Below are 25,674 nucleotides of genomic sequence, written 5' to 3'. Positions count from 1 at the left end.
TACTTGATGGACTATTTAGACTGGCATAGTTAGACATAAATGAGAGGTCTAGGTTGACAGGATCGTTGAATGGGAAACTAGTTACTTCTGTCTGTCTCAATAAAAGTTCCATAAAAATATCGAATTTCAGTCGAAATAAGTCAGAAGTCCGGTTCTATTTAAAATACTTCGCCTCTACTTTTCCCAGAACAATACCATAAAAGATTGATCCGATGAGCGTTTGTTTCCGTCGCTAAACATCGACTAAACTAACTAAAAATAAAAATACAAACAATACACTATTAATACCTACCTAGAATAACTCGACCACAACGGATTTTCCAATCGGTGAGAGGAAGCGACAAAACTATAATGTACGATTTAAATATGCATGTATCCTCTATTCTGTAAAATTGTTTTCTAGGCAAATAAATTTTACTTACTTTTTGCCTTAAGCCGGTTACACAAGTTCAATCTTTATGTTCAAGCTAAAACTAACGTAAGTAGTTCCAATAGGTCTGATTTTGTATTAGCATACATTCCTAAAACGCAGCGGTACATTAAGTTTAAAGTACCAATAAAAATTGTGAGTATTACATATTAAAAAAATTAACATTATGTAGAATAGTTGAAGTGTAAGAAAAATTGTTGATAGAACACATTCTTTACACAGTTTTATTCTATCTTAAAACCAAATTAATTGGTAGAAACTGGTCAATTGGTCATAAACTTGACATAAAATTGAAAAGAGGATATCTAGTTGGCAGACTATACATTTTTGTTACAAAACACAAATAGTGGGCTACAACTAAATGCCACAAAACTTGATGTATTGTTGTACTATACATTTCAGTCTTACGGTTTAATATTGTGCAAATTTCTCTGACTTACGGTTTAATTCGCATTTAGCATCTACTAATTTAATGGTATTTTTTTGTTTATTTCATAATATCTATTTCAAAATAAATCATTTTTAAAACCACTTCCTATCACATAAAATAAATTGTACATGTAAAACGTAAAAATGACTGTAAAAAGTTTTTAAACTTTAAAACATACCAGGAGCTACGAGAATGATAATGATGATGACTTTTTGTTCATTTAACTCTCTTTTTGCTAATGGATTGAACCCATCATCCATCATCAAAAATTGGTGGCAACCCGCAAACATGTAATTACTTTTTTCCTTGATAAATATTTTATTTTTCACGTTTTATTTATTCTGATTATACAAAATTTTAATATCATGGAATCTAAATGTACAAACGGACAGGATCAACATTTGTTCTTCATTAATTATGCAATAGATGCTAATCTTCGCGGAGAAATATTAAGGCTGAGTTGCACCACCTAACTTTAACGGTAACTATGACGATAACCGGTGCTTTTTGTATGGAGTTTGACAGATTTTTGACGTTTGTCAAAGTTAAAATAAGATGGTGCAACCCACCCTAAGGCCGCCATTGTTTTAATATAGCTTAGCAGATTGAAGTCAAAATTAACCGTTGGCGCGGTAAAAAAAGCTTGTTACCTTAAAAATTAAGTAAAATATGAACGAAATAGGACTTAATCAGGCAAACGCGGGTAAATTAAGTAAATTAAGTGCTCAATATTTGCAATATAAAATACTTCATAAAATATAGCTGTTGCAAACATTTTCCTGGAGTAGATAATTGTATTATTGAATAACATTTTTTCATTATGAAAGCAAAAACAGGATTTATGAATGAATTTATAATAATAGTATTAATAGGCTATTAAAATGTTTGTCCCTAACACTCAGTGAAACAATAGACAGTCATAAATTGGCAAGTCTAAATTACTGGCCTGTGAAAAATGTGAATGATATTGTTCGTCTTAATGTGTGGAAATACCGCGTGAAGATGGCGGTAAAAGCAGACAATATTTGCTGGTATTCACACAAGAAGAGACGTTAAAAGAACAAGAGACGGTCACCTCTTGTCAGTCTATTGGCAGAACTAAATTACTCAACTGTAAAAAATGTGAGTGATATTGTTCGAAATGCGTAAAAATACCGCGTGCAGATGGCGGTAAAAGCAGACATATTCATACAAGTAGAGACGTTAAAAGAACAAAAGACAGTCGCCATCACTTCTGTCACGGTTCGCCTCCCACCCTATCTTGGTCGCAGCTACCACCGCTTCCGACCATTATGCTTGCCAACGAACTGCGACCCAACGGTCGAGGGTCAACAGTCAAGCTACTCGGTCAAGTTTGACCGATTTGCAAACTTGACCGGAACGATTCTGTGGGCGTGACATGGCAAGTTCAAATGGACAGATAATAGGTAAATTATGGTGAACTGCGTTGTCTTCTTGTCAATAAAAAATCGTTATCATAATAAGTATAATTATATTCACCTAGGGCAGCCTTTTCCAAAGTGGGCGAGAACGCCTGACCTAGGAGGAGGGCCCAAACAAAAAAAAAAGTTGACTTCAGTAGCTGAAGTACAAAATAAATGAATAATCTGTAGTTTAGTTAACAGTTAGAAACGGAACAGCCGACTTAAATCTATCTCTAAAATAGTAACTTGTTTTAAGGTTTAAAAAAAAACTTTATTATTAACAAAAAAAATAAAACAAAACAATACCTAACAAAAACAATCTAGCCAGACGATTACTAATAAGAGCCACCTATTGACACGATTCGAAACTATGATGTTTATACAAACAGTTGCTCGGAAGCGCCAGATGCTTTACCTTACGTAGAAGTACTCAAAGTATCCGATAGATGGCAGCAGTAGTAGTTTAATTGCTGCCATCTATCGGATACTTGAAGTACTTCTACGTAAGGTATGGTAAAGTAAATTATTTCTTTAATTTAATTTAATTCACTAAATACTTAAATAAATATGACTTACCTGAGAAAAATAAGGCGGCAATACCGCCCTCTGGTCGTCTAACCGGGTCCCACATTGCACTCGTTCAAGCAACTCGAATAGTTCGTGCTGGGCGCGAGCGCCCCCTGTCGTCGTGGAGCTCCATGGCGCTGCCACGTGCTGTCGTCTGCGGAGAAATATGGAACTGTTTAGTAGTGCCAACCAAGACCAGCTTGTTTCAACTTCAATGATAGATGGCGGTAGTGTTTGAAAATAGGAAATTATTTCACGACTATTTCCCGCGTTTTCATTTTATCGAGTAAAAATATTCACATCACAAGACGTGCTTGAATTAGGACTAGAGGTGGATTTGAATAACCTTATTGCACCAACCAATTCTACTAATTCTACTTCCTACTAATATCACAGAATAATAATGAATATCGGTGACCTGCCGTCAGTTTCCAGCCTGTGGCAGGCCTTTTTTTAGTCAAATTTTATTGCTCATATCTTAGACGAACTGTCCACTCGCTAACAGCTATCCTACGAACATTTCTGAGCTCTTGCTGGACGTCGATGCCAGTCAAATGACGATTTCATAGAGAGGTTGACATGAAAAAACGGTCATCCCTCTGCGATGTGCACCGGCGCTGTTCAGAACTTGGTCTCGGGATAAAGCCACAAGTCTCCCAAAAGCGTCTTAAAACTTTCGAAACCCAGGACTGGCTTATGTGGAGCTGACGTGCGACAGCCCGCTGGCTGAGCCCTTCTTGCAACAGTGCAACGATTTGTGCTGCTTCTGTAGGTGTAGAATCCCAGGTAAAGTGTCAAAAGAAGCCGAGATGTGTATGGATCAACGTGTGAACGCAAAAATCCGAAAACACGTGCTTTTATAGGGGGCAACTCGCGACGTATCAAACAGTTGGTACATGTCTTTTTTCTTACTTCTTCACATCAGCCGGGATATCTTTTTAAATACCGGTGTGATTTAAATGAATTTGGTATCAATTAAAAGTTAAAAGTTTAATCTTTAAAATGGTGCTACTTTTTTTGTTACTAACAAATTCGTTAGTACACAAGATCGCGTGGAAACAACTTCATGTAAGTGATTCCATACTTTTGCTCGCGAGTGTACTTATTTACCTCTCAATGTCTTGAGGCAACTTAAAAAAGTACATTCTGTGTTTTTATTATTATTTAGGCAGTTAAATACTGACAGTATTTATAAGGTACACCATTTTCTTTATTTTCTTCCATCATACACATGAATACGCGTGCGTGAGTCAATGTTCGATCGTATGTGAAGCCTTGTCGAATAGTATCCTGTAGGTGGGCCATCGTGCGTGTTTTGTTTTCGATGTAAACTCGCGGAGATGAACAGGCCTGCTAATATTATAAATGCGAAAGTTTGTGTGGATGTCTGGATGTTTGTTACTCTAAACTTTACAGTATTATTGTTTATTTATAACCCAGATTAACATAATAGGCTATAATTTATGACGATCGGTGACAAACTAAATTTCATGCGGCTGAAACCGCGGGCAAAAGCTAGTTAAGTTATAAATTTATACAATTTTGTTTTATTAACTATTATTTTCTAAATGTAGTAAGAACTTAATTCCTTAATTGGAGTACTCAATTAAAATGTGCAGTTGCGTATTGTTTTTGTGTTATTTTGTGATGTGTCAAACACTTGACGAATGGCGACAGGATGAGGAAGGATAGCACTTTTTTTGCAATAAAATACATAATAATAATAATGATACCAGCCTAGAGCTGAGACACTAAAGTGTAAACCGAGAATAATAATAATAACTTTATTAAAACTTTTTTTTAGTACTTACTAGCTGACCCGGCGAACTTTGTTCCGCCTTAATGGCAATAAATAAGCAGACTTTTTTTTTATTTCGAACGGGATAAAAAGTATCCTATGTCCTTCTCCTGGCTCTAAACTACCTCCCTGACAATTTTCAGCTAAATCGGTTCAGCCGTTCTTGAGTTATAAGTGGTGTAACTACTATTAAAACAATAAGAAAGTACACACATACCAAACAATAAAAAAACCCAATCCGACTTAACCTTTTACAGCATACATACGATTAAACTGTAGATAGAAGTATAAATAGAGGTGCCAGTAAAGTTCATCAATCAATCCGCACATTGGTCTTATTCTGAAGTCTCAAAGCCCCCAAGGACCTAATGAAGTACCTTGACAATAGACCTCACTACTGCGGGGCAGGATTAGGGTTGCCAGGCGTCCGGCTTTAGCCGGACATGTTTGGCTTTTTAGGGACTTGTCCGGCCTGTCCGGCTTTTTATTTGGTTGCCGCGCCAGGCGAAAGTCGAGCCACAGAATCATATAAAGCGCACGCATCAGGATGTTGGATAGTAACCGATGATGATAGTACTCACTCATGAACTGACACTAATTGCAACCCCCCCCCCCCCCCGGTCACATGTCCGGCTTTTAGGGTAAAATGTCCGACCAAATGAAGCACAAAGTCCGGCTTTTGTGATTTTGGACCTGGCAACCCTAGGCAGGATAAAAGTTATTTTTTTTACTCTACCAAAGGAAAATAGCTATTTTAAACGTTGCATAAATTCTCCTGCCTGACTAGACGAGGCGACGTTTTGCATTATTCTCTCTGCTCTTTATAAGTTAATGTTGGTATAATTTACCTCATCATCATCAAAGGATATGTAACAGGCTCTTTACTCTTTACGTGACTGGATCCGAGAATAAACCACTTATTTTTAGCAAAATAATGTTTCCGTATTCTTTGCAAAAAGCTTTTTCCTGTATTTACAATTTTCGAAAATAGGGTCAAAAAGATTATAGGTAGGTACGAGTATTTAGTCAACTGAACTGGAGTGTCCAATCTGAATAGCTCGTTTTACTTACTAAGGAGCCAATAATATAATCCATCCAACTATTTTCCAGCTCTCATAATAAGATACATTGACTTCCTAATTAACAATATGAACAAGACGAAATTTTGCCCATGAAATCTCTCTGGGTAGGTAGATGGTCTATCCTTTAAAGTTTTTGATTAAGATGGAAAGCAAACGAGTCACAACTAGCTACCCTACATAAAAAGTAAGTTTCTTGAATACCTACCTACCTAACAAAATGCGTATTTTCCTTGAAGGTCACATTTCCCATCATGTTCATTTCATTACGCCTCATCCATATTCATTAGGGGTAGGTAGCTTAAATGAACATGCATTATTTTGATTATTAAAGCGAATATAGACTAGACGTGTTTTATTTTTGAAACAATTTTCATTTAAAGCATTTGTATTATTTTCATTAATTTCAACTACAATAAATCTTTAGTGTTCGAAAGCGTAAGAAGACAAAAAGAAAACATATTTTTATTATGTTTCATAACATTTCAATAAAATTGTACGAAGCTGTTGTTCCTGCAAACGAGTTTTTACGAACTCGGTTTACTTTTTATCTAAATTAATGTGTTTTTATTTTTACTTTCTGTATTGTCGAGTGGCAATATTCTTGAATAATTAATGATTAAACGAACTTACCTTATGTGAAGTTCAATCATAATTATACGAAGGCTTCGTCCGAAGAGATTAGCATATAAACAACATGTAGTATCGCGTAGCGGGTCGCCATATACGCACAATTTTGAGAGTACTTAAAAAAAAAGAAAATTAAATTATTAAAATTTTCTGAGGGTAGTTGTAAGTACAACCTCTGCCTTTTACTTCCATCTTCGCGTCATTTAGTTTAGAGCTTAGATAAGTATTATTTTGCGACGTTTTTGGGGTAGATAACGGGAGGGAGGGATGCTAATCTCTTCGGACGAAGCCTTCGTATAATTATGATTGAACTTCACATAAGGTAAGTTCGTTTAATCATTAATTATACTCGGCTTCGTCCTCGAGATTAGCATATAAACAACATGTAGACTTTTAGAGCAATGTCGCAAAATAAGTAAGTGTTTGAAAAAGAAAAAATAATAATAAATGAGAGCTGGTTAATTATGTATTTTAATAATTACTATAACATACATTATTATATGTATAGCAGCATACTCTGATGTTCAACATATTAATACTTAACAGATTAAGACTTAACAGAATTACATTCTTTTAATTTAATTTATAATTAATGACGATCAAATTATGAATCACCAGAAGAGTTATTATTCATAATAGCTCTAGCGAAAGAAGCATTATTATGATTTGCTATAGGCCGATTATAATATTTGAAAAACGTACTGGAGGATCCACTCCACCCAGCAGTTTTCCTGATAGTATCCAGGCTAACGCCCATTCTGTGCGCTGCAGATGCGGCAGCGTGTCGCGTGCTGTGCGCACAGAACAACGACACGTCAATCCCACTTTCACTCAAAACATTTTTAATCCAACGACTCAACGTTTGGGTCGTAACTGTTTTATAGGGCCTTTTGAAACTAATAAAAAGACTTTTGTCATTTTTGCGGAGTGATTTGGTTTTATCCAGGTAGGTAATAAGAGTCTTTCCGGGACATATTTGTATTCGATCAGTAAAAAACGGGAGTATTAATACAGGCTGCATTGACCCCACACGGGATGTTTTTAACAGGTCTGGTATTTTTATATTAATTTTGTCTGCAAATATTTCTATATTTTGAATTTGTATTTTGGAAAAAGTTTGAACTCTGTGGGCTGTAGCTAAAGCCAGTAATGTAATTAACTTTTTAGTGAGAACTTCTAATGATATATCTTCATTAGGATACCAATTTCCTAAGAAATCCAGTACAATTGACGTATCCCAAGTGATATTATAACGAGGCAATGGTGGCCGAAGACGAAAAACTCCTTTGAGGAATCTTTTGATTCTGTCATCATTGTTATTAACATTATTTAGTATGAGGGCCAATGCAGATCGACAAGTATTGAGTGTGCTATATTGAGCACCTTCATTGTACAATTTTGTGAGAAAATAAATCACGTTAGGGATTGACGCTTCGTGTATGCTAATATTACAATCATTACAAAACTGATACCATCGTTTTAGATATACATCATATTGTCTAAACGAGTTACTAGATAGCGATGCTAACATTATATCGATCGCAGACGGAGGAATGCTTCTTTTTAACCACGCTGTCCTGATAAGACTCCTACCGCCAGGGTAAGTTTGGTGTGGATGTTGTGGTGACTGGAAGGACAAACAATTAGGTCATTGTCAGGTCTCAATATTAACGGATCAGACATCAAAAGCTTTTGGAATAATGGGTACCATGGCTGTGTCGGCCAGAGGGGAACAACCATAATACCCTTTGCTTTATCTGCTATAATTTTTCGCAATGTCTTTAAAATCATTGAAATTGGTGGGAACGCATAAAAGTAAAACTCAGTCCAAGATACTGTAAAAGCATTGACAGCATAACAATCGGGATCTCGATGCCAAGAAATATATTTCTTGCATTTTTTATTTATTCTGGACGCAAAAAGGTCAATGTCTGGTTTACCAAAAGTTAAAGTAATCTTTTGAAAAGCGCTCTTTTTAAGTTCCCACTCTATGTCTGGATGAATTCGTCTAGATTCTGCATCTGCCGTTGTGTTGTCTGATGACCGAATGTATGATGCAAAAACGTGCAATCCACGACATTCACACCATTGCCACAGCTGTTTAGTGACATCGGTAAGATGCGGAAATTGTATACCGCCCATGCGGTTTATATATGAGATGGCAGTCGTGTTGTCGATACGCAACAATATTGAACAATTGTTTAAATGTTTTGCAAAAATTTTGAGACCAATGAAAGCAGCCAAAATTTCCAGATAATTAATGTGTAAGCTTTTTTCGTGTTCACTCCACAACCCGCTTGCCGTCTCAACACCGCACGCTGCGCCCCACCCCGTTGTTGAGGCGTCTGAGAAAATTTCCAGGCAGTAGTTTTCAGTTTTGATTTTGTTTACAGAGTGTTGAATAGCGTATCGCCACCAACGTAGGTCTGATGCTAAGTATTCGGGTATATTCATGTAACTATCATAGTTATTTGTTTTTTGTAAATTTAAAAATTTTAACCGTTCAAAACTTTTTGTGTATAACCATCCATACTCGATAGCCGGACAACAAGAGACCAAAAGACCTACAAAACGTGCAAATTCTCTTATTTTGCAACGTTGTAATGAAATTATTTTATTAATCTCCGATAAAACCTTGTGTATTTTATCATTTGGTAAACTGACCTGGAAATTCTCTGAATCGATTTTAAAACCTAAAAAAGTGCACGTTTTACTAGGCATAAGACAACTTTTTTCCTCGTTTATTAAAAAACCGAGCCCAGTGAGTAATTTTAAGGTATTATTGACATTGAATGAACATGTGTCATATGATTGGCCAATTAATAAATAGTCATCCAAATAAATAGTTGATAACAATCCAGCACAACGCAGAAGTCGTGCGGCCGGTTTCATTATTTTTGTGAATATGTACGGTGCTGTATTGAGACCAAATGGTAAAACGTTGAATTCATATAAATTTTCTTCCCATTGAAAGCGTAAATACTTTTTTGAATCAGAATGCATTTTTATTAAAAAGTAGGCGTCTTTTAAATCAAGTTTTGCCATGTAACAGTCTGTGGAAATTAATTTTAATGCTGTTCTCAAATCTTCAAGTTTGAAATGCTGTGTATCAATGAATTTATTAAGGTTTTTTAAATTTAATATGAACCTCATTTTTCCATTTGGTTTCGGTATTAAAAAAAATGTTGGATAGGAACTGGCCCTCACATGGGGCGCACTTAGATATAGCACCAACAGACAATAAATTATTTATGGCTTCATCAAAGTGAAGTTTTTCCGAACTAGAGTAGTTGGGAATTTTTGGAGGACATATTTGGTAAACTGGGGCATTGAAAGGTATTTTATAACCTTGTACGTATGACAGAACAATGTGATCTTGTGTTATCATTGCCCACTGATCATAATATAAAGATAATCTGCCAGCGTACTTTACCGGGTCTACCGTCGACTGCTGCTGCTGTACCGAGGCTGCGACTGCTTGAATGAGGTTGATGGCCGATTCTTCGGAGTAGCCGCTTCCTTCGTCTTCTGCGTCGCTGATGGCGGTGGTTTCTTGTTCGCAGGAACTTTCCAGTTTTTTGATGGACCTGGGGTTGACTTTTTAGAAGAAAATGTCTTAGGCGGAGGATTAGCTTTCAGCTCTGCTCCAGATTTGTTGATTGCTCTTGCAGCTTTTAATGTCTCTGTCAAATTATCTCCAAACAGGAAGCTATCTACCTTGGTATTCTGTAATTGTTCTTTCAATTCTTTTTTCAGGGAGGAAAGAATAAAATTACGCCTGGTAACTGAGTCGTTGTATTGACAATCGCATAGAATGCGACTTGTGTCCATGAGCGAACGTATTAAGTTCGTATTTTTGTCTTTGGAGGAAAAAATGGATGTCAATGCTTCGCTCAGACAAGATAAAGCAGTGGCCACCTGTTTTTGTCTTGATTCGATGTGTTTATCCCTCTTTGCAACTTGCTCGGTCAAGGCGGCCTTTATTTCAGGGTTAAGTTGCGGAGCATCGATAAACTTGCAGTTGCCCGGAGTGAGATATTTGTCGGATAATTCCTTCCGCATATCCTTAGACAATCCAGTCGTGGAATAATGCTGTAGTCGAATGGCCAAGTCATTGTTGATGTCTTTTCCAAATTTTATTTGGGTTGTGGGGTCAATACCCAAAATTTCAAGAATATCACTGTCTAGTGTTGGCTCCAAGGGCTCAACTATTGTATCTGAAGCACCACTAGTGCCCTGGACAGGTTCAATCAAGGCTGAAGTCTCTGCTTCGATTATATCGCCAGATTGTTCTGAACGATTTTGCGGAATTTCCGACGGCAATGCATCATCGGCGGTATCTAAATTCGGTATTTCTATCGACAAGTTCAAATCTGTAGGTGTTACGTCGCCTGAAAACAGACATTTGTAACGGTGAGTACCTTAATATTTAGTTAAAAAACAGTCCTAATATACTGTTCGCCAAACTAAATTATAGGGTAGTAACAACTCCAAAGAGAAGAACGCAAACCCAGGTACATGTAAACAATTATATTCACATAATTTAAATAAAGTAAGAGATAGCCCGGTAGCTACCCGCAATACTTTATGCTCGGTAAGAGACAGCCCCTCGAACTGCTCGCAATACCGTTTGTTTGCGTTCAAGCAAACAAAAAATGAGTATTATGCGTCCATAACATAATAACACTTTACTAACCTTCTCTTTCCGATAGGTGTGACACTGAATCTGATGACGTTGAAACACGTCGCCTTTTGCGACGAATCTTCCGTTCTAACTTGCGTAACTTCCTATTAAGATATTCAATATCGTCTTTAGACTTGCGTTTAGGCATTTTCAAACACTTTTCACTATTATTTTTCGATATAGATGGAAACTTCTGAGGCACGTACGTACAGGCGAAGCACTAAAGCACGAATGACGCGAAGATGGAAGTAAAAGGCAGAGGTTGTACTTACAACTACCCTCAGAAAATTTTAATAATTTAATTTTCTTTTTTTTTAAGTACTCTCAAAATTGTGCGTATATGGCGACCCGCTACGCGATACTACATGTTGTTTATATGCTAATCTCGAGGACGAAGCCGAGTATAATGTTCATTATAATCGTCCATTTAGCAGCACGAGACCAGATAATTAATACTCAAGGATTGAATAGAGCGTAATATACGGTGACAGCGATATTATATTCGTCTGTGAAGTGAACCGGTTATCAACAATTTAACGCTTTTGAGAGAATAAACAAAAGTGCGAGATGACCCCATCTGTTGGCCGCGAGCGGAACCCAATAATGGTGTGACGTGATTTATAGATCAATTAACTGACCATTCTGTTCTCCCCCCGCTAAACGTTATGGCCGAGGTAATGCTTTTCCAAATTAAATCTCCCCTACTTTTAATCTACAATAACCGGTTTTCACCACTCAATCAGCGTTTGTTTGTTTTTGGGGCCGGAGTAATTTCGCGATGAAGGGCCCCATCAGAAGTTCCATTGTCGAATCTTGTAACACTGATTAGCAGATGTTCGGGACTGATAAAATGTTTGTTGTCTTTCAATTTGTCTGTGTTAACAACAACGCTATTGTGTTTTTATCAACTTTTTGATTGACGGGCAAATCGAAAAGCCACAGTGTTTTTTCACAATCGTAATGAACCTTCTGGGCTTCATATTTTCTGTGCTGTGTGAAAGACAAATCGTTCTGTGAAACTTTTTGCTGTCAATACGTCATTTACATAATGCTATTTTGAGGGGGAACTGATCGCATCGCATTCTTTAAAACTTTCCCATTTTCCGAGACGGTTTTGCTATGAGCTATCTGCGTTTCTTGTTTAAGTTTTTATTTATTCATAAAGGGATCAGTAGCATGATTCTGGAGTAAGAAGTTTTTAATGTGTTGTGTGACTTTGCGACGTTGTAGAAAAATGGAAACGATTCCATTCTCGTTCAAAGTTAAATTGTGAAGTTTTGGAATTCTGTTTTCATTTCACAATGCCAGTATAAATGAATTCTTCGATGTATGTTCAACCCATAGAAATGTAAAGTTATACCACCGATGGTTCCGCAACCAGACATTTTAAGTTAGATTTACGTCTGCAGATTCCGATTCCGATGTTTGTTCTTTATGAAGATATTATGTTATTATGGTCTGGCAATGATAGATAATCCGCACTAAAATTCCAAACAACAGATATTAATGTATTGCACTATCGTCAATCTTCAGAGCCATGCAAATAAATACTTTAAGCCTTACATATTAACGGCGATCCGAGTTACCTTGCAAGAGCATGCTTCGCGTGTGGTGGTATTGACATGTCTCCTATCCGACAGGACTTTCTCCACTCCAGATACCACTACACAATCTAAGTTCTATTCCATTCCTTTACCTAGCTCTCTCAATTCGCATCCCAGGGTAGAAAGAGACGGTCGCAGACATTTCTATGAAGTTAAGCAGAATACACCCCCAGTCTCTATGATTCAGATGCACATGTGCACAGCAATTGTGTGCAGAGTGAATGTTTAACGCAGCTGCCCGCTGAGCATATGCCGCATAAAATGGGTTGATATCGCAGGCGCAGGCAATCCTTTCTTCAATGGACATTTGGACAATGTCTGTATGGACAAACGGTCGCAATGCAAAGTCAAATAAGACATAATATTATTGCATAGCAAAAATATAGGGTTATACTCAAGCTGCGTTTGACTTTATCTTCACTTGCTCGTATGTGTTTTTAATTATAACAATTAAGACTCATGCCTCAGACAAACAGGAACAGAGAAATTGTATATTGTCGCTATGCATTTAGTGACGCTTTTTAATAGCAACGTCGATGCGTATTTGAAACACATTGGTTTCGCCAATGTCGAAAGGCGTTTACCATTAGGCATTTTATGTAGGTACTTTTGGCAGTTTATTTTTCGGTTGATCAACGAAATACCCAAATCCCGAGCCTATTGTATTTTTAATTCTATGAAATTATGAAACGTCAATGTTTTTAAAATATTCCGGGTTCAACATACTTCGTTTGTATATTCTCATGGTGTTAAAAACAAAATCGTATTCTTGACCGTGAAATGAGCTATCTGTCTCTTCTGTCATTATAAATCAAGTTAATGGTAATATCTATAACCATCCATCTGGCATGTGGATGTGAATCTTTTTAATTCCCATTGTTCCGCTATCTGTTCACTTAAACGACTCTAAATGGTTAAGTGACTTCATTTATAACTGAGTAATAAGATTACAGAAATTATCTTGACTTAACTGTTTTATTTTAATTAACGCTTCTGTGTTCTTCAAACTGATTTGATCCTGTGAATGATTTAAGAATTCGATTATGAAATTTTGTTGGAACTTGATTACGGTTCTATTACTAAATCCCAGGTAACTTCGGTCCACGGTTAATTTTGATAATTCAAGTTATTCCAGTAATTCCTAAAGGTACAGTCATTTAACTTTCGTAATTAAACTTACTCATTCAGTCCTCTCTAAAGAGCTTAAGTAGGAAGGATTAAATAGGTTTCATTTTACATTTGAAAACTTTATAATTAAAAAAAACTCAATTAGTTTAGATAATTTGAAATTAAGGGAAGAATATAGTTGTATTTTCAGTTGGTGAGGGATTTCAGTAAGACAGGACGTCCAACAACTTAACGAATTTAATAATTTTCTAGTTTTGCAATCACAAATATCGTAGCTGTTTAATTTATTGAGTACCTAATAGAATTTTAACTTACATCTCAAATGTATTTCTTTTTGTAAACAGCTTTGTTTTTTTCATATCCAGTAAAGCGTTTCATTCGTCCCAGTTTAAAATAATAGACCAGTAACAGTAAATAAAATACATAAATTCTTGTTTTGCAACATTAGCTTCAATTGTTTTTTAGAAAAATTGGCACTTTAGAATAGCAGTATTGTAGCCTGAAGTATTTATATCGATCGATGTCAACGAGTCCCAACCTAAAAAAGTGGTTATGACTAATTTAATTCCCGTGAACTAAGCTATCTCAGCTCTAGCCTAGAAACTGTCAATGTCTTTTCCAGAAACTGAGAGTGACACTATTTAAGTCCTGTCCTAAGGAATCACTACCCTTTACCTTTGTTATGTTTAGTATAACAAATATGACCAAAATTCAAATGGTTTATGTCACATTACAACAATAAGTTAAAAAAAAACTTAAACTAATATCCTTATCGACCTCTACGTATCACACATGCCCTTCCAAAACACATGCAACTGCAAGTTCAATGTCAATGCGCTTCCCACGCATCATTAGTTATTTTTAACAATCCCACATATCCCTGATACACCAATGTAAACGTCAAACATGTGTTTCCTGCCAAAAATAAAATTAAAACTTTTTGATCCCAAAACTAAGGACTCAGGAGGTCAATCTGAAGTTTTGGAAACTTCCAGAATTTTGCTCATTGACGAAAAGCTGGGACACAATCGATAGTCTCAAGTTATCGAGAAATTTAATAACTGATGCCTTGCATAGTTGTATCAAATGATCAGCTCAGAATAATTTACTTTGGCAAAGTTCCTAGACTGCCTTGAGCAAGGGCGTGAGGGTCACAATCACAATTAAATGGCTACAATTATTACAGTAACGAATACTGGTTCATCTGTCACTAAGATATTACTTGAGATCAATAAAATTCACTTAAACATAAGATAGAACTATTGTTAGAAGTGGTTAATTAAAAGCATTATACACTCACAAGATTTGATCGATGTTATGTGTGAAAACAAGCAAATGTCTAAACATTATATTTTCTTTAAAATTTTAGGCTTTAAATTCGTACAAACAAGTTCCAATTACTTACTTCCTATAATCCCAGTACTGCTTCTGGACACTAATGTTACCTTTCTATTTTGTGTTAGCTAATGTATGTGGAGCGTTGAGAATAAGCAGCGCAAGATTTTTTCCATCGATATTATTTCTGATCGATTGATCCACTACCATTCGACAACACTACTACAGGGCAGTTGCCGGATTCTATTGAAACTCTTTAATTCGGTTTTTAATCGAAATGTCGCGATTTCGTTAACCTCGTTTTTTAGTAACGCAAAAGTTATTTATCAGATTTTAGTTTGTGTTTAAAACAAAAAATTTTGTAGTTTTATCGCATCAATTACAATTAAGTACGATTTCTTAAAAACTGTTTTTTTTAAATCTATTAGTAAAAAAACTGACTTGGGTATAAATAAACTATAATATTTTTTATTTGTAGATCCGCGAAGGTTCTAGCGTCAATCGATCGAGTTACCAGATCGATGTCAGTCACATGCGTCCGCGCATGATCGACACTTGACACAATCGACCTCCAGCGACAACTTTGAATATTGTTTGATTGATCACTAGAATTCATTTGACGAGACGTGGGTAAAAATAAAAACTGTGGTTACAGATTTAGATCTAGCATCATCATTAGATCATCATGATACACATAATACTATTATGGTAAATATGAGTAGGTAAGATGTAGTTTTTTAAGCTTATTTTTTGAAAACTTTTGAGACAAATTAGTAGACGTTTGCTAAAGTTATATTTTAAAATGTTAGAGTATACGAGATTTTTTTTAAGAATCGATGTAACTTAATGTCCATAGGATCCATTGATTTAAGTAATTAATTCTTAGGTAATCTTGAAATTTTAGTACGTGTGTAACGAAGAATTGATTAGTGGCAATTCTTTGGTCGAAAAGTGTCCCTACTGGACTCACAGGAATCCAGTAGGAGAGACTTTTGGCCACAATACTATGGAAAATATCTCTAGTCTCTATCAATTAGAAAGTTCCAATGAAAGTTGAGCTTTAAGACGACAATCAGCTGGACGTTAACAGAAATATAAGTTCTAAGCACACGAAAAATACAAAATCGTCGAGAAACTATAGTAGTAACAGATCGTAGCCAGACTGTTGTTTTACATCCCGTAAAGCCAATTTCACACCGCACGGAGGAAGCACTTAAAGAGCGTCTGCTCGCACAATGCGATGACACTCGCACTTCAAGCACAAAAGCCTTTCATGGCGTCTGCGACGTGCAAGTAGGGCCACCATTTGGTTTGGATAGGTAAAGCCTAAAAAAAATTTAGGACATTTCGGACGGAATTCATTGAATAAGTTACTGTAGAGCAAACGCCACTGTGGTTTAGTTAGTCCAAATATCTAGTCTGCATCCAAAAACAATATTTCTGCTACGATTTTCCCTAATTAACGCTAGTAGACTACGACCAGACTTACGTCATTATACCTAATTCTATTTTGAACCAAAACTGATATAAAGATGACTATGTACAAAAACGTTAGTATTATTTAGAAGTATAATATATTTACAATAACGTAGTCTTTTGAAGAATAGGCGATTTTGTTGTTTGAGAACCACTCTTTAAAAGTAAAGCCTAAGTTTGGATTGTGGTTTGGATGTGTCCGGAAAAATACGGACGCGGATAAACCCTACACAAGTCCTGACAAAGACTAGTGGAGCTACTCCGAAAAACTATTTCCAAAGACTGGGGTATAATCGGTCTCTTTCACTCATCCCTCGATGTCTGCGCGAGTGAAGGAGATAAAGAGAGTCAGTATATTAAATACGTTTTTGAAATAGACCTCCTACACGCACGGTGGATGCCAGATAGTTCACGCGTGTGAAGATGGTTTTGATTTAAGAGTTTTAAGGGGAAAATGCAATATTGAATTTTAGGCTTTACGTCAAAGCATTTTAAATTTGGTCCTGGTAAGGGGAATCGCAACCCAACAAAAGGGAAATAGCGCCTCCAGGGATCCCATTGTATCAATTCCCTTAAGGTTTAAAATCAGGTAAATAGTTATCCATACTTGGAATGTAGTAGATGCTGTTCGTTCACTGTAATTCATAGTCGTTTCCTTCTTCTATAAGACTTATATTGACGTAAATCGACACCCTTGCACGTGCAACCAATATTTATTGTAAAACGATTCAACTTATTCAAAACTAGGACTAGGACCAAATGCTGACAGTTCGAAACTTCCTAGTTTACGGACAACTTTATTCGACGTCTGGCGAGTTAGAGTGAAAATTTCATGAGTTATTACGGAATCGCACGCTATTTATCGAGCGATCAATTCGAACGATAAATATCTGTGATTAGTGAAACAAGCATGCTTGTCATCGTTTGTTAATAGAATATCAGGTTATAATGCGTTGTACTTTTTAGATTTCTGTTCGCAAATGCCGGTTAAAAAGTATTGACCGTGGTTATTCGAGTGTGACAAGTAACCAAGTAGGTATAATTTACTGTTACCTGCCAAGTTATACAAAGTTTATTGGAAGTGTTTGTGGAAATCACTTTTTGTTACAGTCAATCATCACTGTCGGCAGCTACAGCTACTGAAAAACTAGTGATGTATTATTATTTAACAGGCCCATTTACAAGAATGTACCTCTACATGCGACACGTTTTTTAGATGGAAACCATATCAACAATCAAAAACTGGAGCGACTTTTTTGCCTGCACTGCTCGAATGCAGGTTCCTCAGTAAATAAAATTGCGCGAACATTCGCGTGAATGTAAACATTCAATATTCGGCGACATTTCTCTCTCAATTTGATAATACATCCCCATGAACTGCTAGTTCGCAGTTTACTGGGGCATCACTTAGCGAGTGCGAGTCAATAAGGTGCGAGGCGAGCCACGGTCGTGACGGAGATAGGTGATACGACATGCATCTTGGACAAGTTAAATGAATATTTGTCATTGTTGTAGATTGTGATTCGTGTTGGTAATGTTGGTACAGTTCTCAAAGATTAAAATAAATAGGCTAGTATAGTAGGTATCTCTAGTAGAATTACTTACTCGTATTAGATCCTCAAACAAATGGATTATTACGCACGTAAGCGATTTGAGAAAGAATAGTAGGATACTGATAAGTAATGTACCTATGTTTTGCGAAGGCTAATAAATTGCATCCATAATTTCCTAACTAATGATAACTAAATGAGCTCACAGAAATATTTTATTCATATAATACACTATTATTTCATATTATGGCTCTTACGTGTTCATAGAACCCTCATAAATCGCTGAAAATAATCTGTTTTGCAGTATTGAATTTATGCACATACCTACACTATACGTATATCAGCATAAAGACACACAGCTGTCAGTGCTTGAGCAACTGATTTATTCATAATTTCCTCAAATCCGAGCTACAAAATGGTCACGGAAAATGCGAAATTTACCGTGTGGAAAAAAGAAAAAACTAGGTTGAATTTCGTCACACTGTCACAAGAGGAGCGCAAAGGCCTGCGTTGAATGCTCTTTGATCCAAACCCTCGCTTTAAATTTCGCGCGCTTTTGGGATACCTTCTCGCTTTGAAGATAAAATATTAGGAGTGCTTTTGTTTTAATCGAGAGTGCAAAGGGAATTCTCACTGGCCAGCAATATTCTCGAACTAAAGCGTAAAATAAGGAGAACTATTCTCTCTCATTTTGTGCCTGAAGCATGGACGTGGATCTTTACCAACTCATCTTTTTGAAAATTGCAATATTGCAGCCAAATTTAAAATTGTAGAAGTCAAATCTTAGACTCTTTGTATTGTTGTAACTAACCCAGTAAACCACTACAGTTGCTTGTATGTATAAATAATAAGCCTAGTTAAAAGTTTGACATACTGATGCTGATAACTAGGTGCAAAGTAGAGTGGAGAACTGAAGAAAGTAAAAATAATATCTTACAGCAACATTACGGCAAAATACTTTCGCATATACTTTTTACCACGTGAAGGTACCCTGTTGCGCATTAAACCCGTCTCAAAACAATTGAAAGCGCCACAACAAAGAACGCAAGCGTTCTAGGCTCAAACTAAAAACATTCCTGACATTTCCAGCTTGGAATTTGTGAAAAATGGCCACGACTTGCACTCCGCCCTAAGATAGGCGCGGGATAGTGTTGTATCCCCGCACCGGGAATCGGGATACAAAGCAGAAATGTATTAACGCGCGGCGAAGCGAAAAATATGAAGTCAAGCGCGGAGTGAGCGACGCCATTCTATTGAATTATATTTTTATGTTTGCGAAGTTTACGCTCCTCTAATAGCATAATATTTTGTGAAAAGAAACATTGGCTGTAAAGCGAGATAAAGGACGCTTCTTCACGTTTCTTTAGTTTAGTATAGAATAGATAGACGCGTGGTTAATTTTTTTATGTTTAGTTTTTATTTTTTACGTCAATTTCAAGTAGTAGATCTTGCTGGAATACAAACAGTGATGAATAATGGTACTTTTGTTTTGTTTCTAACTGACATTTTCTACCAATAAGTACGTACACAAAATATTTTATGAAAACGCCTGCGCAAGAAGATTAATTTTATATGTAGCTATATTCACGACATAAAAAAATATTGAGTTAATATACATTATTATGAGATTTGCAAAAATAAATAAAAACTGATAAACGGAAAACGACATAGACAACCAAGTAGAAAGTAAATGAATAACAAAATTAGGCTGGGTTGCACCATCTTATTTTAACTTTGACAAACGTCAAAAATCTGTCAAACTCCATACAAAAAGCACCGGTTATCCTTATATTTACCGTTAAAGTTAGGTGGTGCAACTCAGCCTTAGTTTAACAAGTAACTGTTACGTTAACGTTAACAGTAATTCGTGGTAATTGTGTATGGTACTTAATCCGCGCGGAAGTTATAATTAACAAAGACATTTTTATATTCAAGCTGTAATCTATTTAATTACACGGGACATTGTATGAAATTTTATTGTTGTTACAAAATAATACGTTAAGTTACTGCACACAAGCTTCATTATTCAGCTTATAAAAAGATGTGATGTGACACTTGTTATAATTGATTTTGCACGTATGTTATAATTAAATACAAATTGTGTGTTGTGTACATGCAAACCTTTGGATAAAAGTTTATTGACCCGACGGTTAAACCGTTTTACCAACGAAATACATAACTCAGTTTTGCATTATGTACCTACTTATATTTTGTTTCCTTTACATTCTGAAGTATTTATGTAGATCCGGTCAGTCAAAAATCCAGTTACATACTTTCATTTCCTTTAAAAGAATAAAATGTGTAAGTAAAGATTTCCTAGAAACGTACGTGCGTACATTGTGCCGTCAATATGTAATTAAAAATATTACAGTCCGTTAAAGAATTCCGATTTCTCTTACTGTGTTGTCTGCAGAATTTAGACAGCCAGGTAATTATCATGGAGAACGTAATAAACTCATCTAAAAACAATGTTTTCACTTTCGAAAAACGGATCGATCTTAAAGAAAATCGATATGTTATATCTCGCAAGTAGAACAAACTCGCTCGCGTACAAGCGATTAATAACAAAGCAGGTGCGCACGCGCCGCTAATGCAAAGGTATTTAGATCTGCAATCTTGAGCAAATTGCCGGTTTACTATTGCATACCGTCAGCAGTCCACATTAAAACGCATTTAAATGGGAAGTTTTATATGGTAATATTAAGAATGCTTTGGTGCACTTTTATAGTATGCTATAATAATTGGATAAGTGGTTGAACCACTCTTTTTACGACATGACGTTTGCAAAAAACTATTGTAAATTGACAAAATTATAGTTTTCGCTGACAGTTTTGTCACAGTCACAGGTGTTAAGTTAATTAACATGTCATCAATAAAGGTTTACCTATAACTGCTACGATATCTAATATTTGCATCAAGTTGATTCGGAGATTTTAAAGATTGTGGTGCGTAAGAACGACATTGTGACAACTCTCACGTTAAATTGATAACATTTTATAGGGTTATTCCGTATTCGACCCACGACAACTCAACCCACTCATTATTTTTTCCTTACTCAACCCAATTTTGTTCCTTACTCTATTTATATATAAACGAGGCATTAAACAAAGTCACGGACACAGCTAGTGTATTACAATCTTGTTTGCCAACCGTACATAGAGGTGTAAAAACGCACCCTTCTAACAAATAGGGGGAGATTAGCGAGGGTGTTATCACTGATACCACATTATACCCTACTAATTATATTAAAAATAATATTGATAACCGTGTTATTAACACAGAGAAATAGGCACCTTCAATCAAAGGTGTAAAATTTCATTATTTGTCATAGAAAATAATTGGTCTAACACAAATTACAATATTACGTACACACAATGACTTAATCATTGATGTTAAAGGTACAACATAAAATTATTGAGAAAGGTGTGTATTTGCAGAATAAAAGGTGTTTTGAAATGCCACTGGCCATAAAATGAGTTTTCTAATAAAAATGTTCAGCTGATCTTTGAAATACACTGACAGATGCACTAAAGGGCAGAAATAATGCTAGGTTCCGTGAGCACATAAACTGCTGTTACAGTAATGTGAAAAGAGTAGACGTTTTGAATAAAAATGTTGGCTCAGTTTGCTGGCAAACAGCCTAAAAAATAAGTAGCAATAAAGAAGGTCAATGAACCCGAAGATTTAAGGACTTTTGTCTAGTCTCATAGTATGGTAAACAGGGACGGTAATTTCAAACATGCTTTTCCTATGCTGTAACTTGCTAAGTAACGTAACTACCTACCTATTCGCAGTTTCTGCCAAGTGGATTTTAGGCGATGATAAAAAAATTAGGCACTTTATGTTTGAGTTGAGATAAATGATACTTCGCAATACGACGACTAACCCTTATTATGTACTTATTAGACAAATAAATTACCCACTTAATTTGGTGTTATTAAGAAAAATTAGGCTTTAAATATGATGAGGCCAACCCAATTTTGTATAAGCCTCATCTAATGTTTCACAATAATTAAATTATAATTATGATTAAGTAAAGAAAAGAGCCACACATGAAGAGTATATTCTTCGTTTGCTACACGTCACCTGGGGTTTGATTCTGCTGTCGCGCGCCTCCATTCTTGGTGAAATACTAGTTTTTCGAGCTAGTTTCCGATAAGGAACGAAGGCTACAAGGCGAAAATACGGTCGTCGCTGTCAGGGATGGGAACTTTCGCGAGAATATTAGTAAGAACGAAGATAACATTTTAGGAAAACTAAGTCCATACCTATCTAATAAGCAGTGCAATGAGAAAGTTAAGGTTTTCATACTTGTAGCGCTCATATGATTGCTTATAAATTCACTGTCACTTTGAATTACAAGATGGGACAGCATAATAAAGAAGTCATTTTTTTAATTCAAATAATTTTCACGCGGAATAATTCGTATACGAATTCCTACACAATAGTTGCGAATGCTTCAAAAATACACGTCCAGTCTACCGGTCTACCGGTCACAATTTCGTTCGTAATAGGTAATTTTGTTTTATAAATGCTTTCGAGGCTTTAACTTAACAGTTGCCATGTACATAATTTAAAGTCAATTATCATCAGTTTATAAAATAAATTGTTACTACATTCCCTTTGTCCTTTGTACGGTAACCCTACAAAGTGCGCGAGGCAGTCCATCCATCATGATTAAACATCTCCAGGCTAACGGGAACGGGAGTCTAGAGTCGAAACACCTGACATTTGTCATTGTGAGGTAAAGCCACTACTGACTTGGCTACTGGAAGTTAAAATGATGTAAGTAGATGAACAAATTGTGAAAAAATGGTTTGTCAAAGTAACTACTACTTATAGGTAGCACTAAGTTAGTTCCTAAGGTATGGGGAGGCATGGGAGGGTGTTTTTGAGACGTCAAACGTCAACGGGACTTCAGATTCGTATGCTCTATCACATCACATCTCACATGCCGGTCCCATACCTCAAGCAATGACTTAGTTAAGAGCTAGACATATACTTATTACTATGAACTTAAGTGAGATACTTATACAAAGGAAAAAACAAAAATCAAACCCGTAGTTAAACGAAGAAGCACACTAATAAGGCCATGCAAAATATAACGAGCGCCAACAATAAAAAAGCTATAAATACGTACATTAACTTCTTCATATATTTCCTTCGCGCTGTTAGCAAGGTGTACGTTTCCTTCGGCCCGCCCGAGGGCAAATATTTCATCTTCACTACTTTCGACTTCATTCGGCGATACCCGTACTTTCGAGTTCGAGAAAATTCGATTTTTCACTTCAAAAGTCCACTCACACTAACCCCGCACCGGTCGTTTTGTTGCAGTCCTAAAATTAAAAGAAAGAAGAATAAAGAACTACCGTGTATTTACAAGGGATTACAGAAACCATTTGAAATCCACAAGCGAGCATATCAAAATGAGTAATGAGGAAAAGATATTTAATAATAAGAATAAATCATTTATTTTCAATATGGGATATACTGAATCATGCAGAATTAAGTTCAACAGAAATAACAGGGATAAGGAAACGAGGTTAAATATCAAAAATACGAAGCAGAAGTGCAAAACATGCTAATAATTAAAACTACAAGTGAGTAACACAAACAACATGCCTTAATTTAAACATACATGGTGAAAACGATAAGTGACTCGATTATTTCTAAACTTTACAAGATATCAAAAAACTAGTTACTGATCCTGAAAGTGCTTCAAGAGATCTATCAAACGGTATCAATAATAGGTTACAGAATATAACGAGTGGAAGCTGGAAACATTGAATTTTCGAATAGATCCAGTTTATTCTGTAACCTATTATTAATATCGGTTGAAAAAGCTCGGATAGTACTTTCAGGATCAGTAAACAGTTTTCGATACCTTGTATAGTTTAGAGATAATCGATTGAAATCACTTATCGTTTCCACCCTGTATAATATTACCTATTTCACACAATGGGAAGCCACACCAAAGTGCATATAAACAATATTAATTGCAATAAGAGGTGCAGGATATAAGACAGACAATCACTTCCTCTTAAACAATAGATTGAAATTAAAGCAGGGGAATTAATAAATAACAAATCGACGGTATTTATTGCTACTTTGTAATTAGCCATCATTATCAAGCACTATTTTATGCTAATGATCTTGAATATTATAATGTTAACAGTGAATTATGTTCCGATAGGCCATACCAAATAGGTTAGCTACATTTCGTACTGAACGCAGTTAACATTAGAGAACAAAAAAATACAAAGCAAAATCTTCTCAAATTTTTATAAACAGTAAACTAGATCTTACACGATTTCTCATACTAATGCTATTATCTAAATTCGGTGGTAATAAAGTTTGAGATAATGTGAAAAGATTATCACAAACAACGGAAGTTCATGATCTGATATTGTTTAATGCTCGTGTGAAGAAGATACTGAATTGAAAAATGATGGTCAAGTTCAAGCTACAAATTAAATTGTAGTTCTCAATTACAAAAAAATCTTGATCTTCTGATGTAGCAAAAAATTGCGTTTTAGTTAAACAACTCAATAGAGCGCGTGTGGTTAATTTTATTACGGTACTCCAAAACAAAGAGTGGTGGATTTGGTGGTACATCAACACACCGTTATCATAAACAAAAGTTAATTGGAGCCGTGGGAGGAGCTCCAGTTTACATGGAAATTGACCTTAAAAATTACCCCAAAAATTATTTTCGGATCAACCGCCGAACGCTTAATCTAAAAGATTTACACGTAGAAGCCTCTAACTCGAAATAATGCCATAATTTTCTATTGATCGCCAAGAAAAAATTCGCTCGAGGAAATATCAAATACTATTGGTTTTTTTCTATTCAGCGAAGTCATTACACAAAGGATCATATTTTACCTCGGCCTTGTTATCGTTAACTGACAGATACAGAACAATGCCAGTGTAGGTAGATCATTTGGAATGGACACACTGACATATCAATTTTGCGTAACAAAATAAAAGGACAGTCGAGAGCACACGACCTATTAAATTGACGTGTTATCTACAATATATTGTGTTCCATTTGTTTCAGTTTAGTAAAGCGTATCGTAGGTAATGGTTTCGATAAATTGGTTTAGTTTTTTAACGCCCACACTTATAATACAACCCCACTTAAGTAATCCACTCTCGGCCTACGCATTTCTTTCATCAATATCTCAATTTTAGATAACGTAAAGCTTTTTGAAGTGGTTACAGACACGTTATTTATACGGCAATTGAGTGTCAGGTACGATGACAATATTATTTCTAAACAGATCGTATCGCGCAAAGCTTAGCCCCACATTCCTGTACCTTTGAAATTTTATCCAAGATCTAGCTCTCAATATTCTCATTAATACCGCTAGAGCAAATAAATCTATTTCGAGCAATCGATGGAGCAACAATATTGGATGGATCAATCGAACAATAGATTTAAGAGCAGCGATAATGATTGAGAAATACCGTTATTATCTTCAGATTTCAAGTCAGTTCCTTTGTTGGAATTTTCTGGAACTATTCGATAAGTATGTC

General features: G+C 35.7%; 1 protein-coding gene across 3 annotated transcripts in view; it reads right to left on the bottom strand.

Moving 5' to 3' along the window:
• LOC135078843 (rap1 GTPase-activating protein 1) overlaps nt 1-25,674 on the bottom strand; it is a 394,789-nt gene that overhangs the window by 137,660 nt on the left and 231,455 nt on the right. For 2 of the 3 annotated variants that reach the window (XM_063973402.1, XM_063973403.1), the window contains one exon: nt 2,861-3,005. In XM_063973402.1, coding sequence (XP_063829472.1) covers nt 2,861-3,005 — 145 coding nt within the window. Of the gene's footprint in view, nt 1-2,860; nt 3,006-23,275; nt 23,428-25,674 lie in introns of those variants that run through there. The other variant, XM_063973400.1, reaches the window with a different exon arrangement.

Source organism: Ostrinia nubilalis, chromosome 15, assembly GCF_963855985.1.
Source record: "Ostrinia nubilalis chromosome 15, ilOstNubi1.1, whole genome shotgun sequence".
NCBI classification, from domain to species: Eukaryota; Metazoa; Arthropoda; class Insecta; order Lepidoptera; family Crambidae; genus Ostrinia; species Ostrinia nubilalis.
Note: the sequence above shows the minus strand (reverse complement) of the source record. Positions and strands in the feature narration are given on the sequence as shown.